Raw genomic sequence first — 23,651 nt, forward strand, 5'->3', positions numbered from 1 at the left:
GGATGTTGTTGTGGGGGGAGGAGCTGGCGCCGGGCGCCGTGGAGACGGTCGGGGGCTGACGTTGGGCCGGCCGCCGCTCAGATTCGTCCGAGAAACTTCACTTTTGATCATTTTTATACTGCAAATATGACGTTTGTCCTTCTAAAACAGACAATAATTCAGCAGCTGCTTTAAATGAAGAAACTTTAATACTTCTGCATATAACAGTTAATTTGACAACAGATTAGAGTTTTAATCATAATTGAATTTAAATGTACAAAATACACATGTGTATAAATTTAAAAGCCAGATTGAAAGTGCAGTTTTATCTTCAACGTTTACAGTCACGCGCTCGGCGCCGCCCTCGGCATGAGGCCGACCGCCGCCGCGCAGGTTTGAGGCGCGTTGGTGCTCGTGCCGCCACAATAATTACACGACTAAGCAGTAAATCTGTCACAGGCGCTACGGATGATGACTGACACCAAAATGTTGAACTGCTCCGTCGCCAGAGCAACAGGAACGTTTCCCTGCAGGATGCTTCCTGTTTCGTGCAGATTAGGAACATAAAGGGACTGGAACCAACGGGCCGCAGGTGAGGGCTGCAGGCCCGGGGACGGTGCCCCCCTTCCCTCATTGTTCCATTGACGTCTCTGAGCTTCTCAGCATTCAGGGCACCTGTTTGCGACCTGGTTTCACAGGCTTCTTTGTGGGTTTTCGTGTATGCAAACACTTCCTGTTCTCAGACCAAAAGCTGGTTTTTCTCCTCTGAATGTTGAACTTTGGGCCCAGCTGCTGTCACGCCGGCCCGTTTCCCCCCTGTTTCAGACCTCTGAAGTGCTGCAGGTGGTTCTTCTCTGCCTGAAGACCGAGAGCTTTAAGGTCTTTTTGCTGCTTCTCACCTCGTGGGCGATGAAGTAGTAGCACAGAGCGTCCAGGCAGCAGGTGACGTTGGACACACACATGCTCATCTGGATGAAGAAGCTGATGCTGCGCTGGGCGCCGCAGTCCTGGATCACCCCCTGATGCACCTGGGTCAGAAGATAAAGCATCACTGTCAAAAACCTTCTTCTGCCTTTGCTGCTTTGATGTGTATTTGTTGCCCGCGGCCTTAGGTTGCACCGCGTTCAGGAGTTCAATAAAGCGCCTTTTAAAACGCACAAATGGAACTTGTGAACATGTTTGAGGACTTGAGGAACTCACCAGGAACTGCAGCAGGATGGCCAAGTGACTGGAGGTGAAAGGCAGCAGGAAGGCGCTCAGGCTGCTGTAGATGATCTTCACGCAGGCTCGGCTCTGCGGGCTGTGCTGGCCCGACTGCTGAAGGGTCCAGATGATCTGGGCCGAGCAGGAAACCAGCACCAGCGCTGGCGCCAGGAAGCCAAACACCAGCAGGCAGCTGATGACCAGAGGGTTCCAGCCCTTGTCTGAAAACCTGTGGAAGCAGTGGAAGTCCGTCTCCCCGAGCTCCCTGAAGTGATAGCTGGTGGGGAAGATCGCTGCCAGCACCACGACCCAGACCCCCACGCACGCCGCCAGGGCCGCCCGTGGCGAGCGCAGCTGCTTGGCTTTGAAAGGGTGGCAGATGGCCAGCCAGCGGTCCACGGCGATGCTCAGGATGGTGTAGATGCTCCCGTAAATCCCCACAAAATACAAACTTTCCAGGACTGAGCAGAGAGGCTGGAGGTGGGCCGGCCAGGGGTTGCTGGTGGCGTGCATCTTGAAGGGAAGGAGGAAGAGGAGGAGGAGGTCCATCAGAGCCAGGCTGCTCATGTAAATGGTGGACTCTGTCCATTTCCGTAGAAGAAGGCAGAAGACCACCAGCGCCATGGCGTTCAGGATAAAACCGCACACGAAAATGGGCACGTAGACCGCCAGCTCCAGGTACACCATCAGATGGTCGACCGCTTCAAAGGAGCAGTTGCTCGCCATGACGGACGGTTGAGCCGAAGTTCTCCACTCAGGAGTTCCTGTCCGTGAGTGACGCTCCTACACAGAAACCTCTGAGGGCCCCAGCTTGAATCCTTCAGCTCTGCAGCATCTCCAAACTCATCAAAATCAGGATAAAAAGGGCTCAGCGACACCCCGCCGTGCGTGCGTCCGTCCGTCTGTCTGTCTGTCTGTGTGTGTGCCAGACGCACTTCTGTTTTCTCTACCATGGTTGCACCACCACTTCCTGAGACGCTGAGCCAACGTCTGTGGGTCGACGCTCCGGCGGGCGCTGCAGAAAGTGAAAGCACGTCTCAAACGTCAGCGCGAGATCCATCTTCTGGGAGCCTGAATGTCCCTCAGCTTTGGCAGGTCCTCCTCCTGCTGCCCCACATGGAGGAGAAAAGGACGGGGCTGCACTTCCTGAAGAGGAATTTACACAACTGAAAATGCAGACGCAGCTCATGTGATTCTCCTGATGTCACGTCAGATGGCTTTGATGTTTGGGCATCTGTTGGCGGGTCAGGTGACTCTTTCATTCCATGCGTCACTGCAACAAGCCTGCTGAACAGAGTGTGTGTGTGTGTGTGTGTGTGAGGTTATTTCTGATTATTTTAAGGCTTCCGGGTTTCAGTGAACCAGAGAACAGGTAATCACCACTGATTGAAAGGTCACAGAGATCAAAGAAAAAGAGAAAAAAGACCATTTTTCATTTTACAAAAGAAGGCGGAAGAACCTGTTAAAGGATCACTTTTATTTTCTCTTTATTGTGTTCAAATTAAGGGAGTACTGGTGATTCTGTTGTGTGAAAAGATCCCAGAAACTAAAATCCATTTATTTCCATTAAAATGACCCATAAAATAAACTACACAACCTTTCACACTTGGTAACATCTGAGTCATATTTGCTCTACTTCCAATTTTTTAAAATTGGATAACCCACAAATTTCAGCAAACACGACTAACAAAAAAAAGCACCAACATGCAGAAATAAAAGCAAACGAAGGCACAAAGAGCCTCTTCAAACTCTGCCAACTGGGACAAAAACAAATATATGAAGGAAACTGAAAACAGGAACGTTCGGAGCGACCAGAGGGGCGTTCAAGAGCGCAAATCAGGGCCCTGCCTGGGCGCACACACACACACACACACACACACGCACACACACACAGACACACACAGACACACACACACACACACACACACACACACACACACAGAAGTTTTGACTTTAGGAAGCGGTGAACTTTCTGAGTGTGATGATGATGAGGGCCAGGAGGACAGATGCTCCCAGGAAGACGGCGATAACGATGGCTGTGATGGCTCCAGGTCCCAGCACACCTACACACACACACACACACACACACACACGGGGGGGGAGGGGGGGGTTAGTAAAGCAAACACTCATCTAGGTGAGTTCTGATGTTTGCTGAACCTTCATCGCTGGCCGGGACGTGTGTGCTGTCTGTGTAGTCGAAGGTGAAGGGCTGCCCCGTCATGTCCTGGAAGGGGTCCTTGGTGATGACGTCCCCGGGAGGTTCTCCAGAGATGGTGTCCTGGGTGTCCCTGGATATTGTCACCGTCTCTGTAGGCGAAGGAAGCAGCCACTGAAACGTGTGTCAGCTTCAGCCCTCAGCCTCTCAGACCCCGTCCCCCGTCCCCTGTCCTCTGTCCCCTGACAGGGAAGCCTTGAGGTGTCCTCTCAGGACCTGAACCTAAACTGATGGGGTCTGCGTCCCCCCCCCCAGGCCTGGATCTCCTGGCCCCGGTAGATCCAGGCCTGGGGCCAGGACGGCCATCAATGAGGCCTTGAGCCGGCTTCACAAAAGGCAGCCTGTGCGGCCGAGGAGGGCGGAGGACTGGCCAGACCCAGATCAGGCCGCGGCGAGTCAGCGGGGGACAAACAAAGTTGTTTATGAACCGGCGCCTTCTGGGCCGATGATGTAACGAGAAGCTGAAACACAGAACAAGCAGGTTTTCCACCTGTGTGTTTCCAGCAGCAGCTATTGCCCAACAGGACTCGTGCTCGTCTCAACTTTTATTTCAAATGTTTTTCTTTGATCCAACATCTCGGACCTCTCGAGGCTCAACGCTCCTCTAGTGACCACCAGCACCACGACCCATTCAGCCTCCTCACGTCTGAGGACGCGGAGGCATCAAACACACCTCTGCGCACCTTCCTCGCGTGTTAACTCCCCCACATGAGACGAGGACGCACGAGGACGAACGAGGACAAACGAGGACAAACGAGGACGAACGAGGCACGTGGCCGGAGGGACCACGCAGAACCACACCAGCATCTGTTGACTCGTGCCGTTGCCACGACGCCGACGGCGTCCGAAGAGAGCAGACAGAGGTGAAAGAGCGGCGGCGCCGCCGCAGGAGCGCGGTGGACGGCAGCAGCCGCGTGACTCACCTGTGCGCAGCAGGGCCACCGACAGCCCCACCAGCACCAGCAGGAAGCATCTGCTCAGTTTGTCGCTGTCAACCATGACGACCGAGAGACGGGGCGAAGACGCTCCGGGACCCTGCGACCACGTTCAAAAGTGGGAGAGAAGCAGGAGAGCAGCAGGCGAGGGGGAGACGTGTGTGTGGGGGGGGGGGGGGGGGGGGGCAGAGGTGTCTCACAGAGTGGACATTGTGAGCGGAGCACAAGTGGACACACCCACAGTGGCCTCAGCTCAGGGCGAGAGGGGCAAACATTCCATCGCTGCCGACCCAGGAGACGTGCCGTTGGTCTGGGGGGGCAGGACCCGCCCCCCCCCACACACACACACACACACAGCCGTGCTCAGATGTTGTCACACCTGCCCTCAGACGGCTCACGGCTCGGACACATTTAGAAGTCTGCTTTTGGTTCAAATTTGAACATTTTCCCCTTTTAGGGAAGTCTGAACATTCCAGAAGATTCCAGGTCACCTGGGATCGTCGTAGTATTCCCAATATTCCGGACTATTTTCTGTTGGGCGGAGCAGAGTCAGACGACTTCCACGTGTTTAGACACCAGTGTGAACAGGCCACACTTTGATTTATTATCTCATACTGCAATAAAAAAGTATGACAGCAGATCATCTTCATATATTATAATACAGATGCAGAACCGAAGGTTTCCTTTAAACAGCCTAGTATTTTACAAGAAATAGATAACTACTCCAAACGTCTGAACATGTCCTTAAAACAGGACGTAAGTGGGCATGAATCCAACTTGGCTGACCTCATCCTTGAACACCCAGCAGGGGGGAGGGGGCAGTGATGTGGGGGGGGTCCTTTTCAATAAATAGAACAAAAATGGATGTAATGTCTCGAACCCTTCAGTACCCAACAAACCCCACAGAACATCCACACGTAAAAGAAAATTCCATACAATCAAAGCCATATTTTGACATCTGTGGTTTGAGGGGACAGCAGCCTCTTCGGGGGGGTGGGGGGGTGCCCCGGGGGTGGGGGTGGGTGGGGGGGGGGGGCTCCCCCCGTGGTCCTGTCCTGATTCAGACGCTTCTCTTGATTGTTTCCGTCAGATTAGAGGGGCAGAAGCAGAAGGGAAGCGTACCCCCGCTTCAGAGGTTCCAGGTCATGATGAGGGACAGGTCCCTGGTTATGGGGGAGGTCAAGGGGCCCGTGGAGGGTCAGGTAACGCAGCTGCTGTTCAAATGAGTCAGTGTTGGACTGTGGTCCCTTAAAAATCCTCCACAGTCTCAATCTCTCCCATATTTAATCTCTCAGACGAGGCGTTCACAGAAAAACCTGAGAAATCAGAGAAGAGCCAAAATCAGGTGTGAGATACAGAACAAAGGCGGCTGCAGGTGAGGGGGGAGGAGCCTGTGACGGCAGGAGGCTGGGCTTGGCTCTCACCTAGAAGGCTGGGGTCAGCGCGCACCATCTTCTGCTTCTTCTTCTTCTTGCCCGAAGTGACCGTCTCAAAGCGCTGCTGCACACCTGTGTGGTTCCCCTGGTACACAGGCGATGAGCCCGTCCCACCCCAGACAGAATCCTGCCGGCAGAAGAGGGACGATGGTGAACAGCTCAGAGACACGTCACAACTGCAGCGGCCCCGAGGGGCCGGAGCCTGGAGCTGGGCCCGGCCCGGCCCGGCCCGGGTGGGTTCGGACGCTCACCTGTTGCTGCCTCAGAGGCTGGGGCGGGGGCGCCGGCGCCGGTTTGTGTTGGTTAGTGTTCTGTTTGGCACGACGGTCGATGAACTGCTTGGCAAAGTCCTTGGCCTCAGGAGTGTCCCCCAGATAGGCCCTGACGTAGTCGTGGACCTCGTACGGAGAGTCCACTTCTTTCAGGAAGGATGCAAACGTTGGAACTGGGGGAGCAGCGGGGGAGGGGGGGAGGGTGAGTGTGGTGTCCAGAAACCCCCCAGCAACACCCCATAATAAGGTCAGGCTTACCGTCCAGGTTGTTGGCCGTGTTGAGGGTGTGCAGCGTTTGCTCACACCACTGCATGAAGGTGTCCTGCTGGCTCTTGGACACCCCCTGGAACAACCTCAGCAGCTTCTCCTCTTCTTCTGCCTTCTTGTTGGCCCGCCCACTCAGAGCGCTGCGGACAGGTGAGACACAAGCACCTGAGGACCACTTCTATTCCTGCTGGAGCGTGTGAGAGGCTGGGAAATACCTGAGGCCGGCGTTGCCTTTGCTGTTCTTCTGCGTGCTGCCTTTCCTGGGCTGGGGGGGCGGCTGGACCGCCTCCTTGACCGCGTCGTCCCAGAAGCCAATGTTAGCGTTGTGGGGGTCGCCCCAGACGCTGCTGGAGTCCGACCCCCAGTTGGTGGAGAGGCTGGTGCTGATGGAGCCCCACACCGAGGTGCTGAGGGGGGTCTGGACCGGCCGGGCGCCTACACTTCTGGGCGGAGTCACCGCGGCGTGTTGGGGCTGCGGCTCCTTCCTCTGCTTCATCTGCTGAGCTTCCTCCCGCTGAATCTCCACCAGCGACTTGGTGACGGCGGGTTGTTTGGCCACGCCCCCCCAGCCAGAGGGCTTGGCCTGAGGCTGCTGGGCCTGTTGCAGCGCCTGCTGCTGCTGCAGCTTCAGCAGCTCCAGCTGCTGGCGCCGGCTCTATGGGGACGGGACACGCTTCAGCTGGGCTGCACGGTGGGGGGGCACGTGGAGTTTAAACTCCCCCCACATGCAGAGTACCGAGCACACCCTCAGCCCTGTCTCGCCCCCCCGCACTGAGCCGAAGGGCTGTGTTGGGTCTCAGAACCGGGCAACATTAAGGCCACATTTAGTGGTGTAGGAGATCCACCTCAGTGTGACACGGGGGGGCGACAGCTCGTTTTAGGGAGCCCTGATTAGGCGCCGGGCTTGAGATGAGCTATTTCTGCGGTTCTGAGAGGTTCTGGGCACTGCTTCCTTACCTCCTCCCTGGCTTGCCGTTCCCTCTCTTCCTCCAGTTTCTGGATCTCAGCCAGCGAGAGCGTGTTCTGGTTCTGACTGACGGTGCTGACTGACTGCTGGCCCCATTTGGAGGAGGATGGAAGCTGTAAGAAGGTGCTGCTGTTAGTGGGCCGGCCGTGAGTGGGCCGGCCGTGAGTGGGCCGGCCGTGAGTGGGCCGGCCGTGAGTGGGCCGGCCCGGCCGTGAGTGGGCCGGCCGTGGTGGCTGACGTGAGTGCGTCCTACCTTCATCTGAGCCAGCTGCTGCTGCTGCTGCTGCTGCTGCTGGAGCCTCCTCAGGGCCTCCTGGTGCTGCAGCCGCTGCCTCTGCAGCTCCTGCAGCCTGAGGGCCTCCTGCTCTCTCCTCTTCTGCTCCTCCTCCTGCTGCTGCTGAGCCGCCGCCGCCTCCTCTTCTGCTCGCTTCTCCTCCTCTCGCCTGCGTAACACCTCCAGCTCCTCCTGCTTCCTGCGCTCTTCCTCCTGCTGAGGAGGGACGCAGCGCTGGCGTGAACGTGGGCCCAGGAGGCCAAAAGAAGGCAGAACTTGAGATGAGCTCGAGCACCTGTTTGCGCAGGAATTCTTCTCGTTTTTTCCTCTCTTTCTCCTCCTCTTCCTTCCGCCTCTCCTCTAACCTCCGCAGGGCCTCCTCTTGTGCCAGTCGCTCCTCCTCCTCCCTCTTCCTGCGCTGGGCCTCTTCGTGCTCTCGCTGCCGCCGTAACGCTTCCTCCTGAGATTTACAACAGAAGCGGATGTTGATGCAAAATCAGACCGAGCAGATTTGACGAAAGGAAGCAATAATGAAGAAACTGCCGAGCGGAAGGAGCACGACTGTGACCGCCGTCACATCGGCTTCACCACATCTCTCACCTGCTTCTGCCGCGCCACTTCCTCCTCTTCTAATCGCTTCCGTTCCTCCTCCTGCCGAGCTCTGAGGGCCTCCTCCAGCCTTTTCCGCTCCTCTTCCTCCCGTTTCGCTCTCATGTCTGCTTCTCGCCTCTCCAGCTCCAACTGTCGGAGCAGTTATTACACTTTAAAGGAATTTCCTCACCTGGTTAAATTACTACATTTAACTTTGGACGGTTTTTCCAGCACTGGAATCTTTATTGAACGAATTTATTGGTTTTTATTTAACCAGGAACACGTTAAACTGTAACGAGGATGCAGATTTATGTGCTGCCTGTGCCAGCAGGGTCCAGTTACTGGTTCAACAGCATCGGTATAAATATGACAGCTTAAAACCGGGTCACGACCGACCGCGGCGACCGACCATTCCGACCTTGTATCGGCCACTATTGCGCAACGGTGAAGCCAAAGGAGAGTGTGCCATGTACCTTGGCCGTCTTTGCCTTCTCATACTGTTGCATCTGCTCGATGGTTGGCGCCTGGGCCATGGAGTCTATGGGCAGGTCCCAGACGCTGCCGCCATCCCAGGCTGCTGACCACAACAGAGGATGTTGCAACACCACTGCAGCGTTTGATTTACAGCCAAAAACTCACGTAAAAGACTTCCAGGGTGGAACTCACTACATGGAGCCGCTTGCTGGAGGCTTGGTGTGCAGGACGCCTGAGATGAAGAGTTCTGCATTTCCCACACAGAACCAGAATCGGGCACAGAGAGGGAGCGGGTAACAGGAGGTAGGAGGCTGTCAGAGGCTCTGAAGAAACCATGAAAACATTGTCACACATCTGTAGAGGCCATTCTGAAGAGGCGTGGTTGGGCGGGAGGTGGCCGACCTTAGCTTCAGAGCCTGGTACTGCTGCAGAATCAGGCTGATCTGCTGTTGGTGCTGCTGCTGCTGCTGGAGAGGAGCCGAGCTGAGCGCTGCCGCTTTCTGCTGGGCCAGAGCCTGCGCATACTGCTGCCTACAGGGTCACAACGGAGGATTACAGGACAGGAAGGAGCCACCCGGGTGAGGACGGGATCCTTTATCAGGGGTACCTGAGGAGGTATTGGTATTGGAGCTGCTGCAGTTGGTACAGGTTGAGAGCAGTAAGTTGCTGCCTCTTCAGTCGCTCTTGGTCACCGTCCCCCTGTCACCAACCAAAAGACAAGGAGTTACCACTCAAGACCCCGTCCGCTGCGTACGAGGCACCAATGTCACTGGGACGATCAGAATATCTCAGCAGTAACATCAAAGAAGCCATCGCCTGGCAACATAAAAAGACCTTTGACATATGCAGCAGCAACAAATGTGAGAAGACGCAATACCACTGTTATCCACAGGGTGGCAGCAAAGGTTTAAGGCTACTTTAAGGTTATCCTTCATCTCTCATGTTTGTGGTCTCACTCATTTATAAAACTACATCATTCAATCAAAAGGCCCTAAACAGCTCCTCCGGATCAATCTTCAAAGGGAGCTCAGTCACATGATTAGAAACCAGCCAGAGAAAGATTCAAAGCCATGAGTGAAGTGAGGACGAAGCTTTTGAAACAATACTGGAGGCAGGAGGAAAGAGTGGACTTTGCTGCCCTCCTCAGGCCAGCTCTGCCAGCTACACCTGATGCAATAAACTGGGCTGTTTGTCAGGAACACACACCTGCAGTGGGGGCGGTGCAGGGCCCGGAGCGAACGGAACTCGCCCCCAGATCTTCATAATCTCTCCAAGCGGCTGAAAAACTTCATCACATCCTCTTTTGACCAGCAGAGACACTGTGAAATAACCCGCCTGGAACCACTCGGTCATCTCCTGGTTACTGAAGGGACCTGCAGGAGCCCCAGAGTGGGGGAGAGGTTGAGTGGGATGAACGCCTGCGTGGGTCCCACAGAACCCTGGAACGAGCCTCACCCTGGATCTCCCCTTGTGGGTCTTTGTAAAACCACTTGAGCGCAGCCTCGTGGGTCAGCGGGAGCCCGGCAGGCTTGGGCTTGTCCGCAGTCTTAGCGGTGACTCTGTCATCGTCCACCCCCCCGTCCTGCAGGTACGCCACCATCTTCTCCGCCTCCTGGGTAACAGTTTGAAAAACAGATTATCCATAATCCCCTTAAAGCCAAACGACCTCAAAGCTATTTAATGTGCTTGATAAACACCTGCATCAATCCCCTAAAGTGGTTTTATTCCCACAACAACTAATTATGCGTAGGAGTAACTTTATATTTAACTAAGTATTTAGCTCCCGGGCTGATGGAAACATAAATAGGGGAACGTTCTAACAGTTCTAGTCTCCACAGGTGTCGGTCTGGAGCTCTGGAGAAGGAGCTAAAGCCACAGCAACGTACCTGCTCTAAATGTTTCAGCCCCTCGTCCTCGTCGGGGTCCTGCGCTGCCGGGCCGGGCCTGCTGATAGGGGCCCGCACGCCTGCTGAGAAGGACAAGGGCTTGGGGAGGGCAGCAGGGATCTCCCCAGGCTTTGGGGGCTGAAGTTGGCCTGAAGGTGGCGCCGCTGAAGCTGCACCGTAACAGAACAGCAGACGTGAGGAGGCATCAAAGACATCAAAGAGCGGAAGGTCCCACCTGAACCACAGGTCCCACCTGCAGCATGAGGCGTAGGAACGTGGGCCATGGGGAGGGACTCCAGGAGGGCGCTGGCCATGGGGGCGTGCAGGGGAGCGCTGCAGGGCTCTGGGGGCACCTCCAGGGGGCACCGTTGCTCAGCAGGCCTCTCCGACTCTTCTGGTCTCAAACCCTGGCTCTGGGACAGGGGCTGAGCCGGACCCTGGGACTCCGAGACCGGGGGGGGGGGCGACGGGCGAGGCTGCGTCTGACACTCCTGGCCCCTCTGAGACAAAGAGGAAGACTTGAGTGTCCATGAACGTGAGACACGGCGCCCAGATGATGGGGTGGACCCGAGCGGCCAGACCTTTGTGGACAGCTTCTCTCTGGGCTTCAGCTTCTTTGGTCTCCGGGCGCTCCTCGTCCTCCAGGCCCTCCTCACACTCCTCTAACGGCCGGAACTCCAGCTCCGCCTCCTCAAGAATGGGCTCCTTGGGGGCCTTCTGAGTGGACACCAGCCACAACTCAACACGTGCTCAGAGAGACACAAACGTGCACACCCTCTCGCGCTTCAGTGGTGGGCGGGGGGGGAGAGCTCACCTTGAGGGAGAGAAAAGCCCCCGAGGAGTCGAAGGTGCCCGCCTCCTCCTCGGCGTCCTCCAGGCACCACTCCGGCAGGCTGTCCCGCTCGTCCTCCAGGCTGCCGCTGCCCGACCGCGGCCTCCTGTAGCCGCGCTCGTCTTCTCGGGCATCGAAGGGGAAGCGGCGGCGCTGATCCGGGACCTCCCTCCACCCGGCCGACCGCGGCCCATCTGGAACATTCCATACGTTAACGGCTGCCGTCGGGATTTACCGGCGTGCTGCCTCGGCTTCACCTGGGCTGGGAGGACACCAGCGCTCGCCGTCCCGACGGGACCCTGCCAAGCGCCACCCCCCCTCGTCGTCCTCGCCGTTCTGATCATCGCGGGTAGAGCGCCAGTTCTCGCTCCCCGTGCGCGCAAAGTCGTGCTTCCTCGGCAGGACCGCCCCTCCGTCCTCGTAGGTGCTGCGGACTGCAAAGAGGACGTGTGAGCGGCGGCGGGGGCGGGGCCAGGGGCGGGGCCAGTAAGCGTGCGGCAGCCGATCTTACCGTGGTTCATCTGGAAATGTCCCGGCGCCGCCTCGGCTGCACACAGGGCAGAAGCTGATAAGTCAACGTGCACGTCGTGCACTGATCATGCCAACAACTACAACCTGACACCCACCTGGGTCCTTCCGCCCGGGCTTCTCGAACCTTCTGTCGCCCCTGAGGGAAAACACACGTGAGGTCAAAGCGTAAGTGCACGGTGCACGTGCACGGTGGCGGTCAACCTTTCTTCCCAGCTCTGGGAACGGTGCATCTCTCTGCCTCCACGACCAAAACCCTCCACATCATCAAAGCTTCTTTGGTAAAACCCGCCGTCTCCTCGCCCCCGGCCTGAAGCAACAAAGGGGGACACAGGGGTCAGTGGCCCAACAACCAGGTTCTGGGCCAAATGGGCCAAAACAAGGACTAAATTGTTCACTCTTCTTCAGGCCAACTGAACCAAAATGAAGGTCCCCCGTCCCGGCTCTTACCGCGACCTCTTGAGGTACTTCGGCCTCTGGACGGCCCCACTATCGGCCCGCTCCCTCGCCCCGTCAGCCGGAGCACCGCCGCACTGTTTACAGACATGGAGAAGTTTCTCTGCAGACAAAAGGGGACAAAGAACGTCAACTGTGCTGGTTCCGTCAGTCCCATCTGAGCCTGAGCCCCCCCCAGGACCAGGGCGTCCCCCCAGGACCAGGGCGTCCCACCTGTTCCTCCTCTGTGAAAGACACGAGCGCCAGAGGCGGCAGCGGCTCCTCTTGCAGTATGGGCAGGAACTCCTTGTCCTGCAGGTCTGTGGGGATCTGAGGAGACAACGCGGATCTTGTGGTTGTGTTACAAGGCTTTGATGTTTCTCATGAGGGAGATAAAAGCGCCGCAGCGTCGTTATCGGGAACGCTGCTGCCTCACAAACCTTGTTATCCTTTACATAAAGTGCTAACATTTCTTCTCTTCCGTAGCGATAGTCTGCAAGTTTATACTTTGGCAACACGGGTGAAAGAGGTGGGGAGGCAACGGCACAGCCGCTCCCGCCGCCGCCGCCGCCGCCGCTGGACAGGGCACGGAGCCTGCGGAGAGACAATGGGCTGTAAAAGCAGCAGTACGTGGGGGGGGGGGGGGGCACTAAAGGTCGGTCGGGGAGCGGCATGCCTAAAGGTCACACAAAACCACAACTGGCGGCTTATTTACCATTCTGGTCCAAAATTGAGTGTCTGGGTTTCGGCCATTTTTTTTTTTTGTTGATTTTCTACAAATGAAGAGAGAGAAAACACTCGTTAACATGTTACAGCGTGAACACAAATGACCCGAGCACAGGCGCGCACGCCCCCACCTCGGGACTCAGGGGCGCACGCCCCCACCTCGGGACTCAGGCGCACGCCCCCACCTCGGGACTCAGGGGCGCACGCCCCCACCTCGGGACTCAGGCGCGCACGCCCCCACCTCGGGACTCACTCAGGGGCGCACGCCCCCACCTCGGGACGCAGGTGAGCAGCGCTCCCAGGGTTCTGATGCTAACAGCTAACCAGCCCCCCCCCCACCGGGCACCTCTGGCCAGGACCACGCTGCTCTGCCAGCACAGCCGGGTGTCGCACACGCACGTACAGACGCACGTTTCACCACAATGAGACGCTCCCGAGTCTCCGACCAAAACTGAACAACTGGGAATTCCCAAAACATTCCGCAGCAGTTTCCCAACGGTTGAGGCCAAGCTTCTATTCTGTTTAACCAAATTCCCTCCCAACTTTGCTCCTCTCACCAAGCCGAGACGTCAACGTGTTTGGTCACTTGCGGGTCCTTCCCCCCCCCCCCCAGGATCCATCCCACCCCCCCCCCCTGGCAGACAACAGTGTTCAATTACCATCTATTTTGGGAGGCGGCTGTCTGTGTCAGACACCTGTAATTAACCCGTGTGAGGGGGCTGCACCTTAGCTAACCACTGCCTCCAACAGCCCTTCAGCAGAAGCTTTTTGCTGGGGGGAGCGCGGCGGTGCAGCGAGGCCATATGGGAGCAGGGGGACCACGTGGTGGGGGCACAGGTGACCATCAGCAGCCCTCGGTCACACAGCTGACAGCTTTCACCAAACTAACCTTTGGGGTGCAAACTCGTTAGAAAGACAACCCGGGGAACCCCTGACAGAGGGCTCTTGGGGTGGGGTGGGGGGCAGTTGAAGTTGGCCAAAGATGACAGACCAGACTTTTAACACTCGGTAATCGGTTAGTTGGCCTGATGAGAACGTGGAGCCAGTCAACCTAAACTACCAAAGCCCATAATAATGACAACAGCGCATCTAGTTGGGAAACATTAAGCACCCTTCTCATCGGAGGGAGAATCTTAACGACACGTTATCCTGGAGCGGTTAGGAGCAAATCCAAATGGGTTAATGCTACGTCAGTTATCGTAGCAAGCTAGCCCGACTGATTAGGTGGACAATCTACATAAACGACTGTCATTAAACGCTCATTTCCCACACAAACCATGATGCTTCCTAGTGTTTAGACGATGATTCCGAGAGGAAACAGCAGCTCCAATAGTTAACCTGTTAAAAGACAGCATAGGTGATACGACAGCTAATGGCGATCATGCTAGCTGGTCTGGTAGCTGGCTAGCAGTGTTTCTACGTCGCGAATGTAATGGAGTACGTGGCGACATGTGTAATAACGTTATTTTACAGCCCGATGGTAGCTGGTAAGTACGATGTATTACTCATCTAACACGGGTCTCTCACAACAATCGCTAACACCTTCAGCCAGGAAGCTAACAGGTAAGCTAACTAGCAACACGCGGCCTCCGAGCAGCCAGGAGCCACAACAACATTTCCTTGTCAAACGACCCCGCACTTCACGCGTCCGGGACGCGCACGGAGCGGCACCGGAGCTCGGTGCTCCGAGGCCAAGTCGACATGGTGGTTTACTAACAGTCACAGGCACCCCACTTCTCCGGGAAAAGGCTTTCTGACAAGCCAGGTCACCCAAACGCACAACTTTGTCCCTGCTAGTGTACTAAACTTTTGCTGTCTTACCTCAGCTTGTTCTGACAGCACAAGATTTGTATGCGAGTTATGTGGCTTTCTCTCAGCTCTCTCTCTCTCCTACACTGTCTCTCTCTCAGCTCTCTCTCTCTCCTACACTGTCTCTCTCTCAGCTCTCTCTCTCTCTCCTACACTGTCTCTCTCTCTCGCTCTCTCTCTCTCCGTCTTCCACAAGATGGCCGAGTGAGAGTCACGTGACCGCGGCGAGACCCCGGATGCGACACAAACTTGCCTTTTCGGCGACGTGTTGAAGCTGCTTTCGGTCGCCCGCACGACCACGACGCCGTTTTTTAAACGTCGTTCATGGTTGCGTGGACCGTTGTCATGCATTCGAAAATAAAATACAATAATATTTGTCATCTTCAAAGCAACTCAGAACTCAGAACTCAGAATGAGCTGTCACATTATGACCGGTTGGGCCGCCGTTAGGCTCGTTGGTCTAGGGGTATGATTCTCGCTTAGGGTGCGAGAGGTCCCGGGTTCAAATCCCGGACGAGCCCTTATTTTCTTTAACCCTGGTGAGTTAAAGACCTCAGACGCCCTAAAACGTTCACCGCAAACACCAACTTTGTTCTTGCAGATTCTCCTAATGTGCAACAAAAGTGTCAGACTGACCCCGACGTGATTTGAACACGCAACCTTCTGATCTGGAGTCAGACGCGCTACCGTTGCGCCACGAGGTCTGTTAGCGACCTATACTGCCATGGATACAAGATAAACCCTACATATTGTGATGTGCAGAGCCGCAGCTACGGGCTCTGTTTGTGGCGTCCAACCATTCAATTAATGCTACTAATGATACCAGTGCTAATTAGACAACCCTCCCCTTGCGCCCCCACATCGTCTAATTACATATTTTCAAATAATGAACAGGGCTCCCATCAGAAGCGTTGGTGGTATAGTGGTTAGCATAGCTGCCTTCCAAGCAGTTGACCCGGGTTCGATTCCCGGCCAACGCAGAAACCCTTTTATTTTTTTTAAGCCCAAAATGTCCTTATTTATGTTTGTGGGAAACCTCAGAGAGCATTTTGGTGTTTGTCATAAAGTGTCTGTGATCCTTGAGAAGCTCTAAGTTTACCTACCAGAGAGCAAATGTCTGGCGGTTTGTCCCTAACCCAATAACCTGATATCCTCTTTACCGGTGCTTATTCTGCTTCCGCTCTTTTCCGCTCTGTTGCCATGGATATGCTATTCCTATGGCAACTGCAGGCCTTTATAGATGGCCTGGAGCCCCCACCGTAGAGAACTCTGTCAACCTTCATTACACATTTCCTTCCAGCTTACAGACAAATCCCAAGTCCCTGTCCAACTGTCTCTGTCCCTGCCTTTTAATCCACCCTCCACCCTTTGTTCTGTAGTCATTGTGTGAAATGTACAGTTTATTATATGTACCTAAAAAGTTCATTTGAGCGGTGACTAATGCACGTTTCACGTTTGATACTTGACACATGACTGGAAATCAGATTTGCGGGACCACAAGTCTTCTAATCGTTACCTGAAACCGTCATTTAAAAATGCATGAGACAGCGCGAGCGTGAGCAGGGGAGGACAGAAGTGGGGGCTCTGCCAGAGAAAGTGCTCCTGTGTTGGAGAGTGACGAGCACAAGCGTCGATCCGCTGGCTTAATGACCCCCGTGAGTGTTGGGGAGTACCATGGCCTCCGGGTGGGCTCGGCCCTGCTCGGCATTGTGGCAGGCTGCATTATCATCGGCGTGTCCAGGGAGTGTGATGCGGATGCTGTCGGGGGCATCTTCCTGGGGGCAGGAGGGCTGGGTGAGTACGCCTTGATTGATTCTTGTTGAATATTGTCCTGACCCCCCAACAACGAGGGTGGAGACGAGCGCCGCCAGGCTGAGCTGTTCATCAGACGAGCAGCACGGCCACTTGCATTGTTAACGAGGACATCTCGCTGACGAGCCTCGGCTCTCGGAGGTGAATGCCCCCCTCCACCGACGTCCAATGATCAGCTGACTCTAATGATCATCTGACTCCAATGATCAGCTAATTCCAAAGATCAGCTAACTCTAAAAATCAGCTGACTCCAATGATCAGCTGACTCCAATGATCAGCTGACTCCAATGATCAGCTGACTCCAATGATCAGCTAATTCCAAAGATCAGCTAACTCTAAAGATCAGCTAACTCCAATGATCATCTGACTCCAATGATCCGCTAATTCTAATGATCAGCTAGCTCCAAAGATCAGCTGACTCCAAAGATCAGCTGAGTCCAATGATCAGCTAATTCTAATGATCAGCTGAGTCCAACGATCCGCTGAGTCCAATGATCAACTGACTCCAACGATCAGCTGACTCCAAAGATCAGCTGACTCCAACGATCAGCTGACTCCAAAGATCAGCTAATTACGATGATCGACGGCTCCACCGTGGGTGGGGGGTCCTAGCTGCTTCGAGGCCTCACCGGTTGACTATGAGGAAGAGCAGAATGTCTCTGGCAGGTTCGTTCACCGCTGCAGGAGCGGCTCGGCAGCTTGTGAGGGGATCGATACCTGCTGGACCGGAGCAGAGCGCCACTGATCCGGCTCACACACACCCCGGTTCAGACAGCGCTCCGAGTCTTTTATGTTTGACCTGGAAAAAGGAGCCTTTTCTTGTTGAAGTTTGCTGTTTCTCCCTGGTAGTTTGTGTATCTGAGTGCTGGTAGATTAAACCCACTGGATTCCCCCTCCTGCGCATTAACGACCTTTGGATCCTCTTCATAACGAGACCCCAGCCTGCTCTGATGACACAACATTCATTTGCATGTGTTTTCCAGGGCTGCTCATTTCCATCTACCCTTTCATAAAAGCCTGGCTGAATATCAACCACGTCCTTCCAGGCTTCGGTGAGTTTCTTTCACTGCTTAATTCAAACATAATTTCCAAGGCAAACACGGTTTGGAGTGTTTAATCACACGCTGCGGCGCCGTGATAAACGTGAATATTTCCCAGGGAACTTCCGGGTGCACCCTGCAGCAGCCAGCGCTGCCCCGGATCGGCCTGCAGAGACCCTCAGAGCGGACGGTGAGCCAGCGAGTCTGTTTGAACAGGTTGAACAACTGTTTGCTGTTTCATGGGCAGCTCGTCTGCTGCCTGCAGATAACTAATCAAAGAGCAGCCAGACCTCTGAGCCAGGGGTTCACGCCAGTGAGAGGTGCAGCTTGGACGGCGTTTATCCAGCATTTTAGCATAGAAATGCTAACAGAGCTGACTATGATATAATGCTTGCTAGCATTAGGCTAGGCTAATTGCATCTCTGTTGACGCTGAAGCCCTCCGGTGTGAATTTTCCCTTCGTTACTGTTCCCTGTCTCATTAACGGAATGCTGCACACCTCTTTATTAGCTCTGCTTCTCGGCAGGAACGCAGAGTCAACTAAACCTGGAGCGTTCAAAGAGCAGGATGGGAACGTTCATCGAAGGAGGACCGATGGCTGCCACCAACCCAGATGAGGGGTATTAGAACTACAGCAATTCTGAGGTTTTGTGTGGCTCAAGTGTTGCTGTGAAGGTCAAAGCTGGAGGAATGGCTGTTGAATTGGGTGAAACTGTGAGTGGGAGCTCATGCACAGGAAATCCCTGTGGATGAGCATTAACAGAAGACAGTGGTGTGTTGCAGGACATCTTCAGACCTGCCAGACGTCTTATCTCTACGCAAACTGAAACAGCCTCCTTCGGATCAAGACCTGCCCTGAACCAGCAGCCCCAGATCAGCTTCAGCGGCGAGCACCAAGGTCAAAGGACGCTCCCGTCGACGACCCTTTATACTCTTCAAGAGACTCTAAAACACCTCAAATGACCAGCTAACTCCAACGATCCGCTAACTCCAACGATCCGCTAACTCCAAAGATCAGCTGACTCCAATGATCAGCTGACTCCAAAGATCAGCTGACTCCAACGATCCGCTAACTCCAACGATCCGCTGACTCCAAAGATCAGCTGACTCCAATGATCAGCTAATTCCAATGATCCGCTGACTCCAAAGATCAGCTGACTCCAATGATCAGCTAATTCCAATGATCAGCTGACTCCAATGATCCGCTAACTCCAACGATCCGCTAACTCCAAAGATCAGCTGACTCCAAAGATCAGCTAATTCCAATGATCAGCTGACTCCAATGATCAGCTGACTGCAATGATCAGCTGACTGCAATGATCAGCTGACTCCAATGATCAGCTGACTGCAATGATCAGCTGACTGCAATGATCAGCTGACTCCAATGATCAGCTGACTCCAATGATCAGCTGACTCCAATGATCAGCTAATTCCAAAGATCAGCTAATTCCAATGATCAGCTGACTCCAATGATCAGCTAATTCCAATGATCAGCTAATTCCAAAGATCAGCTGACTCCAATGATCAGCTAACTCCAATGATCAGCTAACTCCAATGATCAGCTAACTCCAATGATCAGCTGACTCCAACGATCCGCTAACTCCAATGATCAGCTAACTCCAATGATCAGCTGACTCCAACGATCCGCTAACTCCAATGATCAGCTAACTCCAATGATCAGCTGACTCCAACGATCCGCTAACTCCAATGATCAGCTGACTCCAATAATCAGCTGACTCCAATGATCAGCTAACTCCAATGATCAGCTAATTCCAATGATCAGCTAACTCCAATGATCAGCTAATTGCAAAGATCAGCTGACTCCAATGATCAGCTAATTGCAAAGATCAGCTAACTCCAATGATCAGCTGACTCCAAAGATCAGCTGACTCCAATGATCAGCTGACTCCAATGATCAGCTAATTCCTGAGATCATTCCTGAGCCACTCGTTCATTATTCAGTGCAGGTTCCTGTTTCCACTAATGAGGAGGAAAATAACGTGCACACACATAAACACACGTGCACCTGCAGTGAAACATAACAGGCTGATATTCAGGGCAGCTCTGTGGTGAAGAATGAGGCCCTGATTAATAAAGAACTCCAAAAGCAACCGGCGGCGAGGCTGAATGATTCACCTGCGTGACGCAGGTGATGCCCAGAGCAGCCGTCTGAGCGTCACCTGTGTCACGGTCAGACGGCTGCTCTGGGCATCGTTAGTATCACCAGTCATTACTGAGACCCTCTCAGATGGTTGTTGCTGCCTTTAATGCCTGAGCCGTGGTGCGTTCAGGTACCCGTAGTTTAGCTCCTCCAGCCTGACAACCAGTCAAAATCAGCTCAAAAGCATCTGATCCTCTCCGGAGTGTCCGGGTCACCTGCAGGTCACCGTTCAGATCCGATCATTCCTGACCTGGTTCCGGTACCGTATCATCCACGTGGCTGCGCCCCCTGAGGAGCCTCCTCCAGCTCTACGCTGACGTGTTGGAGTTATAAAATCTAAAGTTCTCGATGAAGCCTAACGTTGGAGAGGGTTGGTCGGGTCAGGACCAGGTTCAGGTTGCAGGATGAACCGACCTGTCTCCATGGGGCAGAGCCGTTCATCTGAATCCAGCCACTGGGGGGCGCTGAGCTCCGCACAGCTGCTTTGGACGTTCTCGTTCCGCGGAGCTCCAGGCTGATGTTCAGCTGGACGCAGGAGATCATGCGCGCGCACATACACACACGCACATAGAGGATCAGCGGGGTGGTCTACAGAGGGGGGACGTGCGTGTGCGCGCCAGATCGAACACGCGCTGGCACCGTCACATACGGGGGGCGGGGGGAGACGATGCCTCCCATATTTCAGCCGCCTCTGCGCTTCCGTCGCGGGTCGACCTGTCGGGGAGCGTCCGCGCTCGGAGGAAATGCGACCCCGCCTCGGCGATGCGCTCCCTTCCCCCGGATCTAAGCCCCCCAGCTCGGTCCTTCTCGCGCTCCCTGGCTGTCATGACTTGTGCCCCCAGGGCCGGAGAACACCCCCGCCGCGCGTCCTTCACCAGACTGTCAGAGGCTGTGGAACATTCGGAGGAGAAGCCTCCAGCGGCTCCATCCACATGAGCGGTGAGACGTGATTTCTTTGCAGGAGATGAGCGCACATGTCCGGGCTTCAGCTGCGACCCCCCCCCGCTGGTGATCCTGGAAGATCCTGGAGCGCAGCGGGAATCCAGTCACCTTTTCCCAACTGGCCTAGTTGGCACAACGACGCAGATGTGACGTCATTACAGATTTCCATTATTAATCTTTTTAATCGTGTATATTAAAGATGAAAGATGCTGGATTACGTAACTCTGTAATTTAAACAAGTGGTTTTACATTAGATTTTTCTGTGTTCCAGCTGAGTCTTTTCACCATTTTTAGCACCTCTACAAACTCTTTGATGTGCAGTGAGGTACAGGTGAACCACAGGTGTATCTCCGGGCTGGGGGAGTCGCATCATTGTTGCAGTTTGACTGCAAACCAGCTTCATTTTCTTCTTCTCTTGTCTTATTTTCCGTCTCTTGCGTTTGATCTCAGAGGCCGTCGCCGGGACCTCACAGCTGCCATCGGCCCTCAGTTACAGGCACAGATGTGTGTTTGAAGGTTGCCATGGTAACGCCGTCGGCCTGACACAGTAGAAGACTTGGAGCCCGGAGGTGCGACATGGTGATCAGCGACAGGAACGTGGGCCCCCCCCAGCCTAAGAAGGAGCCCCAGACGAGCACGAGGAGGAAGGCGCGCCCCCCCGGGCTGCCCTCCCCGGCGCTCTGCTGCGCCTGTGGCCTCTGCATCATGTTGGCGGGACTCAACATCACCCTGGTGGGGGCCTTCGCCTTCAGCACGCTCGTGCCTTCCGCCAACCCCCCCATCATCATCGGACCCATCCTACTGCTGCTGGCCTTCTGCTTTTTCGGGGCCTGTTGCGTGTGCAGCCGCCTGCCCCCCCCACACAGCTCGCACAGGTCGAAGGCGGGCGGCAGGGGGGCGGGGCTGATGGAGCGCGGCGGGCTGGGCGGCGGGGCCACCTTCGAGATCGAGACGAGCGAGCACACGCTTCAGGACACCACGGCCGTGCAGCTCAGCCCCGCGTCCTCCCCCAGCTCCTCGCAGGTCTCCAGCCCAGAGAAGGAGGCCCCAGCTGGGCCCCCCCCAGGCTCCTGCCAGCTCTTTACCATGATGGACTCCAACGGCACTCCTTCTGTCTCCGCCCTCTACTCGGCCACGGCAGCATCCGGGGGGGAGGTGAGTCTGGACCTGCCACGTGAAGAGCGGGTCACCTAGCATCAGGGCGCCAGACTGCTGTAACCCCCCCGCCCCCTCCCCTCCCCGCCCCCGCCCCCTCCCCGCCCCCGCCCCCGGTCCCAGCTGTGACCTGTGTCTCTTGGTGTCTCTTTCACTTTCCTACGTTACGTCAGCCTAGCACGCACACCCAGCGACATCTTAAGGACGGGGGGGTCCCTCGCCGGCCTCTGGCGTGCTGTTTCCCTCCAGGATTTGGCTCTTGGGGGGCATCAGGAAGAGGGTTCCTGAACCTTTGCCTGCTTCTCCGGAAGCCTCAGCTGTCAGCGCTCATCACACGGGGCCCCTGTGAGGAGGGCCGGCGTCTCGAGGACGGAAGTTTAGATGTGAAAAGGTCACACGGGTACGTTTGTGGTGACATTTGGCATTTTGTGTTGTGTTGTCAGCGCTGACCGGGTCCCCGGGTCCCCGGGTCCCCGGGTCCTGAACAGGCGCTCGGCTCTCTGAGGTTATGAGACGTTATAAAACAAATCAAATGTAGTGATCTCCCCACGGTGGATCCAGGATCCAGAGGAAACGGGACATTTGCGTCCCCAGGATGGACTCAATCACGTCTTCGTGATGCTCGTATTCAGACAAGCCAAGAAGCAGCGATCTGTCCCCATCACTGTGATCCTCCCACGGCACTTTTGGACCCAGTTCCCTGTCTGTTGCCTTAGACTGAGATATCAGGATTAAACTAGCGAGGGCTGAGCAGATGTTTACTGTCAGGTTATTGAACGGAAGCTTCTCCTGTTGTGGGTGTACAGTGCATCCAGGGCCACGTTCTGATGAACAAACGATTCGAAGGTCATGAACTGTCCAGAAGTTTCCAACGCATGGCCCCAACGTGTTGTGACGTGTTCGTCGTGTTGCACCCGAGTCCGGACACCGTTAAGATGGGCACGTGTTCCTGGCGTTTATTTTTCTTTTGTAAGTGTAAATTCTGGCACCAATAAAAGCCTCTTCCAGCAGAGGAGGACGTGCACGGTTGTAGATGTCTGCATGATGCTGTCAGTCGTCCGCGTGTGTCCTCATCCGGTGAAATCAATAAAAAGTGGTGTCAAAATGTAAAATGTGATCCTGAAGGAATAAATTGGATTTTCTTGCTTTGACTACGATGACCTCAGCTCTTATTCCTCGTCAGAATTATAGTGTTGTAATTATGGAATCATTGATCTGAACAGTGCACGACCTCAAATAACAGCTTGGTTTTTGATCAAAACAAGCACAGATTTCCTCGTATATTTTCTGAAATACAACTAGTAAAATAAGCACAAGCGGAGACACAATAGTTACTTTCCTAAACTCCATGATCACACTGGAAGATGATTAATTAACACAACTTTTCCTACTTGGTATCAGGCTTACGTGCACCGCGGGCCGGCGCCGCTGGGGGGCGCCAGAGCCACATTTATCAGTACCGACAACGTTACATAAGCTGTGTTTTAAATTCTGTCAGTAGGTGTCAGCAGATCCCAACGCGGCTCTTTTGGTCTGTGTTGGGTAACGGAGAACCCGTGAGAGTGTGGGTAACATGGATGCTGCATGTGATGGAGGCAGCAGGAACCTTTAAAGACGAACCTTTAAGCTTTAAAGGAATACAGGAAGCACCAAAGCACCAGCGAGCACAAACGTGCCAATCCTGAACGCATCGCTGTGACAGGGCGATGCTG

The 23,651-nt window shown here is 54.9% G+C and overlaps 3 protein-coding genes and 3 non-coding genes across 6 annotated transcripts; 3 read left to right on the plus strand and 3 right to left on the minus strand.

The window, feature by feature from the left end:
* Positions 1-23: 23 nt before the first annotated feature.
* On the minus strand, positions 24-4,483 carry snorc (secondary ossification center associated regulator of chondrocyte maturation). The gene is made up of 4 exons (XM_011619497.2): positions 4,321-4,483; positions 3,340-3,489; positions 1,180-3,245; positions 24-1,007 (listed from the first exon to the last, which is right to left on the minus strand). Exons 3-4 carry the CDS (start codon positions 1,906-1,908, stop codon positions 801-803), a joined length of 936 nt encoding a protein of 311 aa, XP_011617799.2. The 5' UTR covers positions 1,909-3,245; positions 3,340-3,489; positions 4,321-4,483; the 3' UTR covers positions 24-800.
* A 414-nt stretch (positions 4,484-4,897) lies between these two features.
* LOC115247959 (GRB10-interacting GYF protein 2-like) lies at positions 4,898-14,966 on the minus strand. The gene is made up of 28 exons (XM_029831102.1): positions 14,842-14,966; positions 13,010-13,067; positions 12,735-12,888; positions 12,529-12,624; positions 12,310-12,418; positions 12,064-12,169; positions 11,958-11,998; positions 11,843-11,878; positions 11,589-11,765; positions 11,314-11,525; positions 11,081-11,216; positions 10,874-10,999; positions 10,500-10,669; positions 10,069-10,225; positions 9,820-9,986; positions 9,221-9,312; positions 9,016-9,144; positions 8,779-8,936; positions 8,613-8,713; positions 8,149-8,289; positions 7,844-8,008; positions 7,528-7,764; positions 7,265-7,387; positions 6,523-6,962; positions 6,299-6,447; positions 6,020-6,213; positions 5,757-5,895; positions 4,898-5,648 (listed from the first exon to the last, which is right to left on the minus strand). Exons 2-28 carry the CDS (start codon positions 13,045-13,047, stop codon positions 5,581-5,583), a joined length of 3,861 nt encoding a protein of 1,286 aa, XP_029686962.1. The 5' UTR covers positions 13,048-13,067; positions 14,842-14,966; the 3' UTR covers positions 4,898-5,580.
* Positions 14,967-15,278: 312 nt separating this feature from the next.
* trnap-agg (transfer RNA proline (anticodon AGG)) lies at positions 15,279-15,350 on the plus strand. The gene has a single exon. It is a non-coding gene; the product is annotated as a tRNA-Pro (tRNA).
* Positions 15,351-15,461: 111 nt separating this feature from the next.
* Positions 15,462-15,533, minus strand: trnaw-cca (transfer RNA tryptophan (anticodon CCA)). Its single transcript has one exon. It is a non-coding gene; the product is annotated as a tRNA-Trp (tRNA).
* A 204-nt stretch (positions 15,534-15,737) lies between these two features.
* trnag-ucc (transfer RNA glycine (anticodon UCC)) lies at positions 15,738-15,809 on the plus strand. The gene has a single exon. It is a non-coding gene; the product is annotated as a tRNA-Gly (tRNA).
* A 3,723-nt stretch (positions 15,810-19,532) lies between these two features.
* Positions 19,533-23,093, plus strand: LOC115248045 (transmembrane protein 275-like). The gene is made up of 2 exons (XM_029831533.1): positions 19,533-20,781; positions 21,235-23,093. Exon 2 carries the CDS (start codon positions 21,361-21,363, stop codon positions 21,976-21,978), a length of 618 nt encoding a protein of 205 aa, XP_029687393.1. The 5' UTR covers positions 19,533-20,781; positions 21,235-21,360; the 3' UTR covers positions 21,979-23,093.
* Positions 23,094-23,651: the final 558 nt, after the last annotated feature.

The sequence above is a fragment of the Takifugu rubripes genome, chromosome 22 (assembly GCF_901000725.2).
Source record: "Takifugu rubripes chromosome 22, fTakRub1.2, whole genome shotgun sequence".
Lineage (NCBI taxonomy): Eukaryota > Metazoa > Chordata > Actinopteri > Tetraodontiformes > Tetraodontidae > Takifugu > Takifugu rubripes.